This window comes from Vigna unguiculata, chromosome 3, assembly GCF_037176805.1.
Source record: "Vigna unguiculata cultivar grain cowpea cultivar isolate G323 ecotype 2 chromosome 3, ASM3717680v1, whole genome shotgun sequence".
NCBI lineage: Eukaryota > Viridiplantae > Streptophyta > Magnoliopsida > Fabales > Fabaceae > Vigna > Vigna unguiculata.
In genome coordinates this window covers 7,267,295-7,285,290 of record NC_140794.1, presented here as the reverse complement: position 1 = coordinate 7,285,290, position 17,996 = coordinate 7,267,295, and the positions used below count along the sequence as shown (strand labels likewise).

Here is a 17,996-nt window from a genome sequence, read left to right as displayed (position 1 = left end):
AATACAGTTGAAGTAGTAGAGGAAGCACACAAGTTGCGCTCACTGACACACATTCTCTGCTGCTGCCGCCACCACCACCGTTGCTCTCACCTTGTTTGCCTTGTGGTTATGGCAGCCACTCTAACCCCAATCCAAACCCTCAAGTTCCCTTCTCTTCAACCTAAACCTCTCTTCTCTCTCAAACTACCTTCCTTCTTCACACCTCACACTTTCACCGCCCACAATCTCACAGTCTCCGCCGCCACCTCCTCTAACACAACCGTCTCCGCCAGCACCCCTCCCTCTCCGCCCTCTCCCGCTCGCTCAAAGCATGTCTTCCTATTCCGTTTCCTTTTATTCACTTTCCTACTTCGGTTAGCTAGTTTTCCGATTCGTTGCTAATTGATGATTTCTGTTTGCAATGCAGGGTTCGGCGGCACACGATTTCGGTGTTCGTCGGCGATGAGAGCGGAATGATAAATAGGATTGCCGGCGTTTTCGCGCGGAGAGGATACAACATCGAATCGCTCGCCGTTGGCCTCAATGAGGACAAGGCTCTGTTCACCATTGTCGTGTCAGGGACCGATAAGGTGCTGCGCCAAGTCATGGAGCAGCTTCAGAAGCTCGTCAACGTTTTGAAGGTTCGCTTCTGTTCGTAGCATAAAGCGGGAGTTTTGTAATTAGCATTTTATTGTGATGCTGTTTTGGAAAAAAGTGTTTGGTGATGAAGGTTTTGAGACAATGAATGTGAAGGAAGCGTCCATACTGATTCTGTTTGCGTTGTTTGCTTGCCAGGTAGAGGATCTTTCAAGGGAACCGCAGGTCGAACGTGAATTGATGCTCATAAAAGTGCATGCGGATCCGAAGCACCATGCGGAGGTAACTGCTTAGTGGTTTGTGGTTGTTGTATGTTCTTGCATCTGTTACGTGTTTGTGTTTTTGTTTTTTGTTTGCTTCTATTTATTTATTCTTTTGATGGGATATTCTCAGTTGAAGTGGTTGGTGGACATTTTCAGAGCTAAGATTGTTGATATCTCGGAACATTCGGTGACAATTGAGGTTAGTGCTGGGCACCTTTTAATATGTTTCAATTTACATGTTACTGCACGCTGTATTTATACGCATCTTGTAAAACTAATAGTAATCGAAGACAAGGGTATGCGGACCGAGCATTTCTTGTTATTCCGCTGACCTTAGTTACTTGAGAATATTTGTTAATGCCTTCATGAAGGTTATTTTTTGGGCTATTTGTCTCCTTATAACAACACATTCAATTTATGTTTTTTTTTAGAGAAATTTTTTAGAGTACCTTGTGTACGTGTTACAAGTTAAATCCCGTAGGCATAATTTTTTCCAATTCCAAAGTGCTCAAAGCTTAACCATTGCTATGAATAAAATATTTTAAAATGTCAATTGGTTCAACAGTGCTGTTTGTGCCTCAATGAAGGATCATTTGACAAAAATTGAAGCTACATAAGTTATTGTGGCCATCATCAAAGTTCTGGTATCTTGCTGCTGGACCTTTGTTTTTGCAGTAGGCATTGTTAATTGGCCGTGGCTTCATAATCAATTGGATTGTACTTGTAAAGTGGGGAAAAAGTATCACTGCTGTTTCATTTAGATAGTTGTTTATTATTGGAGGTACGTTGTATTCTACTAGTATGGTACAGATATACAGTGTCTTGTAAACAGCTCGTGTGGGGAATATGTTACATCTATTCATATACTCTTCCTTTCAATGCATTTAGAGTGGTAAAGTTAGGATACTATGGTTTTAGTATTGCTGTATGTGGTTTACTTGTTGGACTGGCCACTTTTAGTTATTTTGTTTTTCATTTCCTGTCTTTCATTTTTACACAAATAGGATTTTGATTATCTTTAAACAATATCGGGAATAAATAGTGCACTGATAAGCTGGGTATATGTTTTAAACCTTATTTTACTAAATGTTTGTCTCATATTTTCTTTTCCATTTAACTGTTATTTAGTCACAACCACTGCCATTATTACCTGCAATTTATCATTAGCTACTATTGGACATAAAATCAGATCATAGTTTTAGATGACTTGTTCTGCTGATTACAGGTCACTGGAGATCCAGGGAAGATGGCCGCTGTTCAAAGAAATTTTAGCAAGTTTGGAATTAAAGAAATAGCTAGAACTGGAAAGGTGGATACTTCAATTGAGTACTTAAGAAATTTTCATAACTTTTGTATGTTGTCTACTTTGTTGAGCATTATATTGTAAGGCTGAGCAAAATTTACTAATTCATTATTATTGGATGATGTAACTATTCTTAGATTGCATTAAGAAGGGAAAAGATGGGTGCATCTGCTCCATTTTGGCGGTATTCAGCTGCATCTTATCCAGATCTTGAAAGAAAAACACCTGTTAATGCCCTTGTGGGAGCAAAAAATGTGAATTCTGTTGCCAAAAATGATACGCCTGTGGGGGTATGATATTTACTCTTTAACTCTTCCGTTTCCTTTTAAACCTATGTTTGAATTCTTCAACTTGAAAATTGAACTTGAAATTAAATAATTGAAGTGTTAAATTTAGAAATCATGAAGAAACTTAGTTTGCTGAAGTAAAATTACACTAGAGAAATTTTGGAAAATGGTTTCAAGGTTTATGCGTATCTCAAACACTATTAACAAGGCAACTAATGGTCTTTACAATCAAACACCTTTTGTCTGTTGGGCTTTGGAATATATATTAATCTTTTGCTACAAAGCTTTTGGGAAACACATGGGCTGAAGTTTCATGATGGTTTTGTACTTTGTGCAATTCTTTTGAGCATCTGACTGGAGTATAACTGCTCACCTTTTGAGAATCTTTTTTCCCATTTATTTTTAAAGTTTTGTATTTTACACTGTTGTACTTTTTTTTTTCTTTTTCATTTTTTTTAAGAGGTTTGTAGGTCTATAGAATTGAATTTTTATTGTTGATGGTGACTTTGTTCATTACCCGTATACTTTTCTTTTATGTATTCCATCTTCCTTCAACACCATAATTCAGAGCAATTGTTTGGTTCAAGTCACTTGCTAGGTCGTGGTAGAAATTGAATGATATATTCTAGCTCATGCCTGAATGTGGTAATATATTCTTTTGGATTTACATTGTTTTGGCTCTTTGTTTAACACAATTTTTAAATTCATAGAATTTGAATGATGGGCTAAAGAAGAACAAATCAGTGACTATTGCAAAAGAATAAATTAGCATAAATGCACTCCATTACTGCATGTTCCATATACCCCCGCCCCCTTCCGTGCTTGGCTTTATTTGCTAGATAGCAAAACGAGATCTAGTTTCTGACCATTCATTTTGACATGTTTGCTTGTGTGAAGGGGGACGTTTATCCTATAGAACCTTCAGAGAGTTTTACAGTCAATCAAGTACTTGATGCTCACTGGGGTGTTCTCAATGATGAAGATGTAAGATGGTTTGTAGTTGCTTATTGTCATTAAATGCATCACTTTTCTAGTTTTCTTTTAATTCATAGTTATCTTCCTTTACAGTTTGTTGTTAGTGATCTTTTTTTTTGGTTTCTCCTATGGAGTTTGATTTGAATAGTGAGGTAGTTTCTATGACTTTTTGGGTACACATCTGAATATATTTGTTAGAGAGTACATGTAAGTATCCAAAAATGTCATAAGGTTATCCTCTAGGAATAGTTTCCCAGTTTCCTTGTCATCTTATAGGATTAGTGACCTTATTTGTTTATTTTATCAATACATTGTAAATATAATATATCACTTAACACCTAATAGTTTTTTATACCTTTTTTCTTTCGTCCTACCTTGATACCTAAAGTCCAAATATTCCAACATGGTATCGGAGAGCTATATTTTAATTAGGAGTTCTATTTTAGTTTCGTGATTTTTCATCAAATTAATCAGCAATCCTCAATGTCAACCTTCCAGCATCTTCTAACATTTTTGTTCCCTCATTCTGTATTGTTCTTTCTAGTAAACAGATTTTTGCTCTCTAAAATGAGGTTTAGTGTCCACTTTTTCTCATCTTATCATTATATGTTTCCTTAAGTAGGGTTATTATGCCAGTTTTATAAACATATTAATACATCGAAACACACTCAGCTAATATCGGTTTGGGAGGGTGGAAAACTTCTGTTTTCACTTTATTTCTTATTTTGAACAGTTTGCATAGGAAATAGTGAAAACAGATCAATAAAAACTTGTTTTGTTATTTCTTTTACAAACCAAAATGTGAAGACAAGGTGGGATTTTTGTAATTAAAAGTTAAACAAAATGTTTTGTCAAACCAAAAAATATCATACTTTTTCATTCTCCTTAATCACTCTTCCTCCCTTAATACGTCAAAACCCAGAATTCCAACAATCTTAGTTGAGCCGTATAGTTTTATTTTTACCTTGACAAAAGCCCTATACAATGGGTTGCGCTAGTTTCATTACCATTGTGTTAGTCTTAACTGACATCTGATGTGCTTCTGATCAATTTAGATAGAAGTGCTCGTGGACATATTATGTTTTTTCTCTTATGAAGTTAGTCTTTCAATTAACCATATTTTAAGGGTTTTTTCTTTTGGGTGGGAAGTGGCCCAAATTTGGAGAGTCTCTCAACTGGGATGTGGTATTTCACTTGCTTGTGTGATTTCGTATTTCAGAAATCAAGATAAAATGTTTATTGAGTCTTAATTCTAACCATGAGGTCTCTACAAAAAACGTTTAGTTCAAAAGTGCTTCCTAATTTTGTCACCTTTGAAATCTTAGCTCTAACTAGAAAATTTTCATGCTTGTGAGGAGCCAAATGTAGTATAAGTTTGTTACAGTAAGCATGCGATTTTCATCAATTTCTGAATCACAATGATCGGGACTCTGTCTTACTGTTGGGATATTGCCTTCAGGTTAGTGGAATTCGGTCACACACTTTATCCATGCTTGTGAATGATTCTCCTGGGGTTCTAAACATTGTTACAGGAGTTTTTGCTAGAAGGGGCTATAACATTCAGGTTTATTTCTTCAATATTTCTTTATTACGAACACACAAATCAAATGCTTCTGGTTTCTCGATTTTCTCATCTGCTTTGTTATCTTCAGAGTTTAGCTGTAGGACATGCAGAAGTTCAAGGACTTTCTCGACTTACAACTGTGGTTCCTGGGACAGATGAGACAATCAGCAAGCTGGTTCAGCAACTCTATAAGCTAGTAGAGCTGCATGAGGTTCAGAATCTCTATGAAAAACGAATGCATCATATCCAATAAACAAATTATTTGCTTTGAGTGATACGTTTTTAGTTCATACTGTTTGCAGTGTCTTGTGGCAGTTTGAGTGCTTGTTTAAGTTTATTTTTTATTTATTCACATACTTTTGCCATTTTCTTAAGGTTTGAAAACAACATTTCCCAAACATCTAAGTGCTTGTTTAAGTTTTTTATTTTTTGTTTCTTGTAATTTGTGGTGAAACTTTGGAAGAGAAGGAGGAACTTACTAATCCTTGATAAGCCTGAAACTGTACGTCCATGGTATAATCCTATTATATTGTAAAATCGGTAGTTACTTCAGAGTGAACAAAATTGCAACTAAGGTAAGGATATCGGTATATTGGGATAAGGAATTTAGTGAAGTTGTTAGAATATTTCTTTAAACTACAGACTTCAACATCGAGTAGGTAATCTTTCAAACCATTGATCATAGAGATTTTCGCCCTTGTTTTTGCCCACGGACATAAGCCTGTAGTTAACTGTAGTTTAAACCACATAAAATTTCTCTCTTTTTTTGGTGCCCCTGGCTACCACAGGAAATTTGTGTTGAAAACCTTTGTTCGGAGTTAAATATAGGTTAAATTTAGTGAATCTTGTGTTTCTTAATGAAGTGAATAATGAAGAGTATCCAAGAACTCGAGTAGCCTGTATTAGTCTCTTTTAGAAACCTTTCTAATTTCTCGGTGCCTGACATTCCTTTTTACTCTGGAATTTGAATTTGAAAGACTTTCTATACTTGATGCTGCATAAATTCTTATCGGTCAATCTTTGTTTCTTCTATCTTGATAGAATGGATAAAAATTTGAGCATTTTATTATTTTCATTATTGAGTTAGACTGATATTTTCTTCAGGTTCGTGATATCACCCACTTGCCATTTGCTGAGCGAGAATTAATGCTAATAAAGATTGCTGTAAATGCTGCTGCACGGCGTGATGTCCTCGATATTGCCAGCATATTCCGGGCCAGAGCTGTTGATGTATCTGATCACACAATAACTTTGGAGGTGAATTTTGTGTAACTTTCCAGCGAAGTGATATAGCATCTTATTTAACATCAACTTATATCGATACTGACAAACTTGGTGAATGTTGGATGCCACTTCTGTAGAAAGAATGTTGAATTTGGTGACTATAGTGTAACTAAAAGTCACTAAAACCTATTTACTTTAGCTGAATGTTACTGTGCTACAAGGTCATAGGATCATGCATTCTTTCCAGTTTAATATCTGTTGGATCTAGCATCCAGATTTGTTCCAGCAGCAAATAGAGTCACCACCAATTAGGCAGGGTACGGGAGATCCAACTGGTCCTCAGTTTGTCGTGTAGCTTTTTCTGGTTCATGAAAATAGATGATATTAAGCTATTGATCTAGCATCCAAATTTACAAGAGTCCTTTTATCCCTGCTGTCTGCAGCTTTCCACATCCGTTTTCTTTCTTTCTTGAATTATTAACTATCAGAAATAGCATTGTTTCCGTCTTAAACGTTATATTTGTAAGGAAAAAATAGCGTTGTACCCTAACCTTTTTAACTTTATTTTTCTTTTGGATTAATATTTAGTGACAAAAGGGGGGGGGGGGGGGGGGGGGGGGAGGGACTCTGTGATGTTTTTCCTCAAAAGACAAAAAGGTGTAATAAGTAGAAGTTTAGAACCGTAGATAACATATTGGTGTAAACTTGTTCCCTGTGCTTCAATGTTAGTTATTTCTCGTTTGAACTAATCTTATGGTTTTTGAAAGAGCAGGTTAGTTCTTTTTGCTCAAGGCAATACTGATGACAGAAAATTTATTTGTTTGTTTCAAAGTATTTTTGCTACATTCCAAATGCTGCCATCACAACATGAATTCTTTGGTTATTTTCAATTTTTTTTAAATCTAATTGAATGATCTCGAACTAGCTCACTGGAGATTTGGACAAGATGGTTGCATTGCAGAGATTGTTAGAACCATATGGCATTTGTGAGGTATGTTTTGCACTTTTTTTCTTACATACTGAATATTTTTGCTGTGACATTTGACTTGTTTAAACACATTGTTCCATGAATTTCAGTCATATTTGGTGCATTTGCTTTGATAAATGTATTTCTTAATTCTAGATTAGTTGCATGGTAGTCAGAATTGCATTCCAATTAGTAGAATCATACAATTCTACACTTTTCCCATGGCTTGGCGAGTTTATCCATGCCCAGATTCGCTACTGAGTAGTATTGGTAGACTCTGCACTGAGATGCAATTCTCTCTACTTGACTTAAATAAATGTTCCTTTACATCATTGAGGAGATGCAATTCTCACTACTTATCTTTTAATAAGCAGAATGTCGTCTTCATTTATTGAAAATCAAATTCCTCACTCCGTTTTTCCAAATGACTCCTTTTTTGTTGTCTCTCCTAAGGTATTTGATTGTACCTGTTTTGCTTATAATATCTCTCAAGGTTTAGACAAATACTTTGCAAAAGTTATTAAATGTGTTTTTTGGGGATATTCTTGCCCTTAAAAAAGGATACGAATTCTATTCTCTGACCACCCAAAGAAATATGTTAGTTGATGTCACCTTTCTTAAGGACACGCCCTTTTTCTCATCTTCCTTGGAAACTCCTGCTTCCATTCAACATGTTCTCCCTATTCCAGGCTTTTGTCCTCTAATAATTTACGCTTCTGCTAACTCCAACTCAAATGAAAACCAGTCTAGCATTGCTCCACCACATCCCCTTACATGCTAATCAATCCCCGAAGTCTCTCATGATTCAAATCCTCCTTCGACAACTTCTCATGTCATGGATCCTTCTCCATCAACTCCTTCACATGACTCTACATTAAATTGTCTTATTGGTCTTAGGAAATGTATTCAGCCCACTTGTAATTCATAACCTATTTATAATTTTGAGTTATCATAGTCAGTCTCCATCATATCCTTTTTTGGTTTTTTCTTTTGTCTGCTCGATTATCCTAAATGACAACGAGCCATGATTGATGAAATGCAAACTCTTATCTTAAATGACAACAAGTCATGATTGATAAAATGCAAACTCTTACAAGCAATGACGTGTAAGAGCTTATTCCTTTTCCATCTGGAGAGAAGACAGCTATGAAAGTTAGGTTTAGTGGTGAAGTTGATTACTTAAACTTAATTGGTGGCCAAAGGATATACACAAATTTATAGAATTGGTTATACTAGGTTCTGTTCCTATATGTGGTTGTGATTTACCGAATCTGAAGTGTTTGATATATTTGGTGTTTCAGGTGGCACGAACGGGACGTATTGCTCTAGTCCGTGAGTCAGGCGTGGACTCTAAGTACTTGCGTGGATATTCCTACCCCTTATAAGGTCTTCACCTCCAACCACCACTCAGTTTCATATTCGGTACAAACAAAATTTTGGATGCTACTTGTTTAAACTTAAATTGCTTATTTAGTGTCATACTATGCACCTATCTTTTCAAATATTTTATATCTTATACTCATTTTAATATATAAAAATATATTAAAAAGTTAAATTGTTGTAATTAGGTGTTTTTAAGAGATACTTATGGATTATTTTTAAGTTGGCCGTGTTAATTTCTATTTTTTCAAAAAATAATATTAAAAAATATCAAATAAAATAATATTTTCTTCTAAACAATTATTTCATTTTTCACATTTAAAAGAATAAAATAGAAAATTGCTAACTTATCTCTATAATAAATAAAGGAATGAGTACAGTTTTATAAAATTTGTGAGTGATTTTACGTTCATATGATCGATATTTGTTTTTCATTTTTTGTTTGTCGATGTTTTAATATAAAATAATAAGTAAAATTATACTAAATCAACGAATAATAATTTAAATATTTTTGAACTTACAAACACTGACCTAGTTTAAAAGTAAAGCTATACTATTTTTATTATGCAATATAGTTAAATTCAAAACATGACATCTAGTTCCAATAAATAAAAAAATTGTTCAATAATGAAGTTCTTGGCCATGGAATCTTCTAAATCCTCTAATAATTTTTCTCGAATTACAACAAAATAGTCTAAAGGAATAACTTGCTATAATTTAACATAAAAGATATTATATGACTAACATAAATGATATTATATAGGGTAGCAATATATTGGTTCTTACTAACTATAGTATCCTAACATTGCATCATAATTGAAGGATCATTATTCACCACAAATAAAATCATTTACGTGAGTATTGTTTGAATGTCTTGATTTTAATGAGAAATGCTTATATCAACTCAGTAACAGTAATAGTAATAAAATATTTTAAACCGGTATATGAACGAAGATGAATATGTCATATCTACATTGGTTTTATACTCGTCTTCGTTTCAAATTATGAAGGTATTTTTAATTTAGAAAACTATTTAAAAACAATATTTTAGTCATTTATTTCATTTCATTTGAACTATCATTATTTTCATTCTTCTTTCTCTCTTTCAATTGTATTGTTTGAATCATCTAATTTTATTCACCAAATACACATTTTTCTTTTTTTTATTCTCGTGATTTTGTGAAAAATAATGTATTGTATATTAAGAAATATAAACCTCAATTCTATTAAATAAATTCATTTTTAAGGTATAAATCTGATGATTTTTACTCTTAAAAGCTTTTTATACGGTACATATTTTTCATTCTCTTTTAATAAATTAACTCATTTAATATATACTATTGGCTTAAATTTTCGATTTATTCATATAATATGATTTTTTTTCATATTTGACACCGAATAAAAGAATGTGTTTTTTAACATCAAATTCTTAAACATAACTTTTAGTTTAGATTTTTATTTTTTGAAAAAAATTATTTAATTAATATTTGAATATCTACCTGACAAAAGAGTTGAGAACATATTTAATCCTCACAAGTGGATTAATAAATTTTTTTGCAGAATTAAAAATTTATTTCATAACGCACGATTTTATGAAACTAAAATTCATGTACACATTGGTTAAGAGTCATCTAAATTTGAATAAGACAAGAATTTGTAACGGGCTGCCTATTCCTGCTGAGGTTTGGTAGGTAATTCGACCAACACCAGTTATATAATGTATAATAATGTATAAGTTATATTTGTGAGTAATATTAAATGCTCAGTTAAAAAATAAAATAAAATAATATAATTAGGAGCCAAAAAATTAGATTTGGATCTTCTCCTATTCACAGTTGATGGAAGAAGTCCAATTTAATAATTTATTGCGTTCATTACTTAATATGTATTAGGACAATTACTGAAAAATTTAGTCATTATTATTTTCCATTATCATATTTTATTTAATTTTTTTAATCATTAAATTTAATAATAAACATAATAAATAGTTATGATATTAAATAAAACTTTCCTATTTATTTTAAACAGGAGATGATTCAAATCCTAAAAAAATGGGAAAGGAGCAAATTTTTTAAAGAATGACAAGAGACAATATGCAATTAATTGAAATTATTAAAGTATAGATTAATTATTATAGTTAAATAAAAAGGTTAAAATGGCACATTTTATTAAAAGTGTAATTTAGTTCCTAACTTCATTATTTTTAACATTCGTATTACTCATTAACTTTATATCAATCAACTTTATAACGTTTCAAGAATATATATAAATAAATTAAATAAAAAAAATACGACAGTTATTAGTAAATAGAAAAAATTATTATATGTTGATCGCTGGATCTCATACATAAGCATCAAGATAGATTTTTATTTTTCATTATTATTAGTTAACTCGAAATCGAACTCATCTCATTCTGAGTGGGTACAAGGAGAGTTCCACGATATTGTCATGTGTATTGATTAGTAATATTTCTATCCAACACAATGTAAACGTATGATTTATTATTTGTGCCTCTCTATTGCCACACAAATTATGATAGAATTAAGAAATCTATATTGCATATCAATTTTCATTAATAATAGGACATGTTGAACCAGAGAACATGGAATAATGAGGTCAACTGTACAGTTACAGTTTAATACACGGTCTATACAATCATTGATAAAATGCTTTCATATGTTAAAATTATTTTTATTATTCAATTTTATTGTTATTTCAGAGTTTTTATTTACAATTCTTTGCAACTTCAGTCATTTTGAACATCCAATTTACCTTTGATCTATTAAAGTTCACTTGTTTATAAAGCTGAGAATTCAAGAATTTGAAAATAAAGACTACATTAGCAGTGCAGCAGAAAGCATGATAACATGTATGTCAACATAAATTGTTACGCACAACAGAGCTTCTGAATGGGAAAAAGTAACCCAGCAACACAAATCTTGTTTCAAAAAAAAAAAAAAGAAAGCACTTTATATCATAATTTATTATAAACGTTAATAACATTCCTTGTAAAAAGTCCACCAGCAACGGTCATCAACCAGCTTTTTTTACTCTTCTGCGGCACTAGCAGCACTAAGATCCACACTAAGGTCAATAACCTGTTCAAAATTCAGTGCAAGAGAATATCATTCATTATTCAAGATTTCCGATCCATAAGCTTTCTTCATTACTCAAAATCAATGCAATTAAAACAAATACAAAAACAATCTTTAATCAAACTACTAACGTGTATACAGTTGACTTTACTCATGTACAACAATCGGAAGAATGTAAAGTTTCATAAAAGAACGACCAAAAAATATTAAATTCTTCATATTAACAAAATGATTGGTTAAAGAATAATACATAGCAATTTATTTACCAAAAAAATATCCTTCGATCAAAGCTGAAAGTATTAACGAGTCTATACTTCCAAAAGGATATATAATGGTTAAAAAAGCAACCAATTTCGGAAGATAAGACAAAATACATATCAAGAAAATGATTGGTTAAAGAGCAATAAACACTTTATTAACAAAATATATCACTGAATCGGTAAACCACCAAATTTCCAGCAAGACATCCATTGTATAAGGAATAGAAAGAAGCAAAAATAAAAAATTTAAAACTCACTGCAACTTAAAGTTGATAGAACTTAACCTCCTATCAGACAAGTGTATTCTAGGAAAGCATAATAGGATGGGATTGACGGGTTGCTAACGCTGTTAATAAATTGTTAGTTATAACAAAGTTGAGAAAGGATTGAGGGAACTACAGAAAGGGAATTAGTTAGAATAAAAGGAAGACATTTGGAATTTTGTCTATGCAGAATTCTTCCATTCTTCAATTCTTGAAGATAATGCAAAATTATCCCCTCTCGAATATTTCCTTGTTACATTCATTTACCAGTTTTATCAAAAGGTAGATAACAGTTTCCAGAAGAACTCTACAAAAAGACCGTAACAAATCCAACTCATACTAAACAGATTAATTAAAATTATTTCATCTTTTTTTTAGGTTTTTGGAGTGGGCAACAAGGGAATCCATCGATGTGTTTACTTTGAGAAATATTCTGTTTTCATTTCTAATTTTCACTTATAATTACAAAATTGTCACCTAATTCTCATTTTATTTCATTTTTCAAATATTTGATCAGATATCTTAGAAACTACAAAACAAGGGTGAGACTGGAAAACAAAATGAAAACAAAGAGATATTTTCAGAGATGTGTTTGTAGAGCAACTATTTTTTCCAGGCGGGACTAAGAATATATGAATCCTACGGTATGTAGACTTGCAAATACATGATAAGATATGACAACATAGAACTTATGGTCTTAAGTTCCAGAGAAAAGGCTATTGTAGAGCAATGTCAGTCTCTATCTGTGGCTTCCAAGATTGATTCAAGAAATGGAAACAAGATATCACCACGGCATAAAACTTACCTTTCCAGTTATCAATGTATACATGTTGAGAACGTCATCCACAGTCGACTCAAAGTGAGTAGTAGCATCATAACTCTGTAAACAAGTTTTAAATGCGTTACTGTCAACCTATATCAACAGCATACAGCACAGATATTTTCAAGACTAAGTAACTCACCATTGATATAAAGCAGTTGTCCAAAGTCGGTTCATTGACCGGTTCATATCTGTCATAGATGTCAAAAAATATCTCATCAACAGGTCCTAGAAGATCAATTCCAGGTTTTAGTTCAATTGCTGGCTGATCTGTCTCTGCCTCGGATGATACAAATGCAATAAATTTCCCCTTTGGAGCAACATTGTGAGTATATGAGCAACAAAATAGGTACCTGCCCAGGATAACATAATGTAACATTCAATTTAAAAGGAAAATACAATTTATAATTGACTGGTAAATTGTGTGCTCAAAACATTACCTAGTTTTAAATATCAAATCATATTGAAATTGTATTACCTTCCATATCGGAGATGGTTGAAAATTTCCACTGGCCTTACAAGATCATAACTTTTTTATGGTATTATTTACTACATTTTAATATAAGTTCAACATTACATTTATAAAGGTTGAAATGAAATTATATAGTAAATAGCTATAAAAAGGAGAAGAGAAAGCTAAAGGACAATATGATAGGAGATTCATATTGATCTCATATGTAAAATAACACATGTACCTAATGGTCATTTATACCAATAGTCTTGGTCAATTACTAAAACAATACACTCAGGAGGATACGTTATTCAGCAAAATCATGGGTTCATATTTTTGAGCTGTTATTATCTTTCTGCATGTTTATTTGTAACAAATTGAGTATAAACAACCGAGAACAGGCAGCACAGGTTGGAAAGTTGCTCCGGCCAAGGAAGTGAAATGATGGGAAAATCGAAAAGATGTGCAGCTGAAATTTCTATTCAAGAAATTGTACAGCAAGGTCATTCTTCTCCAAATTCATGAAAATATGTGAAAGGTCCAAAGAGATATGGTACCCCAAAAAAATTGACTTCAGAATGACCAGAATCATTCAGAATTGTATACAACTCAACAAAATCACAGCAGAACAATAAAGAAATCAAACAGTAGTAGGTATAGTCTAAGCTATATATATATATATATATATATATATATATATATATATATATATATATGTGTGTGTGTGTGTGTGTGTGTGTGTGTACACACACATACATATATATATATATATATATATATATATATATATATATATATATATGTATGTATATATGTATATATGTATGTATATATGTATGTATCAGCCGGTTCAGTGATTTTATCTCTACAATGAAAATCATCACATTAGCAACTTCTACAATAAATATAACTGAAGCAAGAAATGTATTTCATGCTGAAAACATTTGATTATTTTCATAGTTAGTAACAGAAACAACTTTAAACTTAAGGATTTAGCTTCAGTCAAGCACATATTGTTATCTGTATTGCAACAGATTCTCTACAAACTTAACTACATTATATATCTATATATCTATATATTAAGAAGCTGAATGGAAACTTACATGTCGGACTTCCGACCCAACTGTTTCTGTGGTAAAATAATTTGCACCGAATGGGAATTATCAGTGTTGGGGATTGGGTGGCTCATGATAGCTATTGCCCTTGCAACCTTACCAACCTTCCTCACCTGTTAAATGATTGCAATTAAAGGATGGAGAGTTTAGCATCAAGATTTATTTAAGAAATAAATATCACTTCAACATTTGCCAATGATATTTTATCATCGTCCAACAGTGGCCAAGCATTCTTCAAAGAGAAAACTAGTAACTTAGCATAGCTTCAAGGCTTTAGAAAAAAAAAGTTTTTCACTTTCACCATCACCTAAACGGGTTGCAAATAGTCTAACTAAAAGTTGTTTCTAATACCTTGCCGGGCAAATATGATGGGTCACAAACAAGTTTCTTGCATTTTGCAGTTTCCCCTTCAGATGTGACACCAACAACCTTTCCATCAGCATCAAATTCTACCTGGCATTCAAGAAAATAAAATAAAATTCCACAAGTGCACAGCAAGAGAACGTATATCAGAACATTATTCAAACTTCAAACACAAATCAAAATCACAATTATTACAGCACAAAAAGGGGAGATCGAAATAAACAAAGTAATTTTTTTAAAATATTAATTCATGCTCGTAAATTTTTACATAATTAAATACTCCATCAGCCCCATAGTAAATGCAGTCTTACATATACCATAAAAGGTTGATAATTAGATGAAAGAGAATAGCAATTTTACAAAATTAATCTAATCATCAATAATTTATTTATAGTTTCTGTTGCCCATCATCAATATTACTAGGGGTATAAACGGAAAAGGGAAGTGATATTGCAAAGAAAAACTAAAATGACATTTATTATGGGACTTAATTATTTCTTGTTACACAATACTTATCAAGAGACGAAGGGAATATTGCTTTCCGGTCAATAAAAGTATCTTCGAATTAGCGCATTTAATATAGTTTTCACTTTTCAAAGAATCTAAAATATGAACCGATTGTCACAAATTATTAACACACCTAATATATCAAAAATTTAAAAAACACGGCATTCAAAGTTCTAAATAAAAATTATAGTTCAAAGACTGATAAACCAAAATATGTTCCTAGAAAAGTTGTAATTGTTTAACTATTACAAGCCTTCGATTAGTGTCAATTGAGACAAAAAGGAAGATGTTGTGTTCGTATGAATGCACGTAAAAAAGAGTATATACCTTGCACTCAGGCTTGTTCAACATATATGTTCCACCATAAACTGCACTAAGCCTGGCAAATGCCTGGACAAAAAAAAATAATTAACAAATCTTGAGAAAAACAAATTTTAACACGGGTAACTAAAACAATATGAGTAGCATACCTGGGGAAGCTCTCCTAAACCATACAAAGGATATATGTAAGGTGACCCTCCTTGAAAGCGTGCAAGAGACTCTGCATATAACTACAAGTAGAAAACCAGATAATGCTAATGGGCACCAAATGGAATAGAAGAAACTTTAAAATAAGACAAATCCACCACTGAGAATGAATTACAAGAACGTGATGATAACCCAGTAATTTTACCTTCATTCTCTTCACAGTGTCCAGTGCTGGCTCAGACAAGTAGTGATCATCTCTATGAAGCGCCAAAGCATGACCAATGAAGTCTACAGTGTTATCATCAAGGCCGTATTTTCTGTCACAGGAACAACAAAAGCAAAAGACCTTTTAAAGTACTCCTTCTGACCATCGAGACAAAGTTCAATTTTTCTTTTAATTACAGGGATGAAGAGAAGAAAATGTACGATCATCATGAAACGTAAGACAAGCAATTATATTTCATACGTACACAAAAATGATGTCAAATGAATGATCACATACTTAATATTTGGAGTTTTGGATCAACATAATAAAACACTTACTAAGTGAGCATATACTACCAACATTGCATGACAGTTATCTGCTATATGTAAAATAAGAATTAAAAAATCAAAATTTCTCGATCTCCTTAATATGGACAAGGAAAAAATTACATCGTAAATTTCTCTGTGCATTGAATTGAATTAAATACTCAAAAATTTAAATTGAAAAACAGGATTAAGCCAGTGTGACTAAAGAAATAATGGAATAAAATTAAAATAAATAAATAAAAATACAGAAGAAAATAGATTCCAAATGAACAGGTTCAAAGTTTACTGAAAAGGGCCTTTCGGATTCTCTAAGGAGCAGGCCGGATGGCACAATGCCACTTAAAAAGTATTAAGGCCAACAAGACATGCTAATTATTCCTATTTCCTATACCAATTTCACTATTTATATGCAGTGTCCAATCAATGTAAAAGCTGAGTCATTATATCTACAATAGCAACAGACGCAGCAAGAAAACAAGTGCACACATACGCTATCAACTCTCTAGTAGTCACTCTTGTCAAGTCCATCCCCTCATGGGTCTTGGGTACACTCTCTCTATAATTTTGTACATATATGAAAAACTTGCGTGCCCGGCGTTTTTCAAATAGTCCCATAAGTGGGGACTTTAAGGCTTCCATGTCGTTTGAGGGCACTTTGTGAACCTGAAGAAACCCACCAACAAAACAATTAAAACATCAAAAAAAAAAAAAAAAAACTCCCATTAAGAAAAATCAGAAACACGCAAACACACCTTTCCTTTATTAAACACATGGCTCCCATCCACAGCTTTAAAAGAGAGATACTTTGTAACATCAGTATGTATGAGAACCCGCACCAAATTGCCATTAGCCATAATAAACTAGAAAAAAAAAATCAAATAATGTCACACAACACGTTCATATCCATCACGATGCAGCAAACTACAATACAAATAAATAAGACCTTAGGGTTCATATCGATGTTATAGTCCCTGCTAGCGCCCAACTGTGCAGGAGGCTTGTCATCTCCCCTGAATCTCTTCCAAAGCTGATGAGAAAAACAGAGAAATCATCATTCCGCAATTCAAACATCAGCAACAAGAGAATCATTAAATCGAATTAAATTACAGCGGAAAAGAAAAATAAATTAAAAAAAAATACCTGATTAAGATTGAGTGAAGTGGATTCTCCTCCGTAATAGTCATTCCTATCCATATGCAGAACCTGAAAGAAAGGAATTAGAATGCGAGGATTAGATCGATCGAAAAGAAAGACGAGAGTGAGATTACGCAAATCGAAAGGTTGAATTGAAATGGAAAGAGAACCTTGAGGCCATCGACGGAGAGAAGACCACTGAGAATGCATTCCTTGAGACCCGTGCCCAACACGATCACATCGTACTCTTCATCCATGTTCGATCTCGATCTCGCAGAAAACGGGGTTTAGGGTTTTCGAAACGGGAATTGCGATAGATAGACACAACAACAACAGAGTGATTTGATTTGATTGGAGTGCGTGCGAGAAACACAGAGAGAGAAAGAGAGAAAGAGAAACAGAAGCTAAACCAACAAGAAAAGAACCGGATCTGAGGCCTTGACCTCCAAT

The 17,996-nt window shown here is 32.7% G+C and overlaps 2 protein-coding genes across 2 annotated transcripts; one reads left to right on the top strand and one right to left on the bottom strand.

Moving 5' to 3' along the window:
- On the top strand, nucleotides 1-8,714 carry LOC114179695 (acetolactate synthase small subunit 1, chloroplastic-like). Its single transcript, XM_028066109.2, has 12 exons — nucleotides 1-308; nucleotides 407-620; nucleotides 775-858; nucleotides 970-1,038; nucleotides 2,065-2,148; nucleotides 2,280-2,432; nucleotides 3,327-3,413; nucleotides 4,864-4,968; nucleotides 5,057-5,179; nucleotides 6,073-6,225; nucleotides 7,118-7,183; nucleotides 8,461-8,714. Exons 1-12 carry the CDS (start codon nucleotides 109-111, stop codon nucleotides 8,542-8,544), a joined length of 1,422 nt encoding a protein of 473 aa, XP_027921910.1. The 5' UTR covers nucleotides 1-108; the 3' UTR covers nucleotides 8,545-8,714.
- A 2,645-nt stretch (nucleotides 8,715-11,359) lies between these two features.
- On the bottom strand, nucleotides 11,360-17,996 carry LOC114177923 (guanosine nucleotide diphosphate dissociation inhibitor 2). Its single transcript, XM_028063526.2, has 13 exons — nucleotides 17,717-17,996; nucleotides 17,553-17,615; nucleotides 17,356-17,439; nucleotides 17,165-17,272; nucleotides 16,903-17,075; nucleotides 16,087-16,198; nucleotides 15,884-15,964; nucleotides 15,741-15,803; nucleotides 14,895-14,996; nucleotides 14,532-14,656; nucleotides 13,120-13,330; nucleotides 12,963-13,037; nucleotides 11,360-11,637 (listed from the first exon to the last, which is right to left on the bottom strand). The coding sequence occupies exons 1-13, from the start codon at nucleotides 17,801-17,803 to the stop codon at nucleotides 11,587-11,589; spliced, it is 1,335 nt and encodes a 444-aa protein (XP_027919327.1). The 5' UTR covers nucleotides 17,804-17,996; the 3' UTR covers nucleotides 11,360-11,586.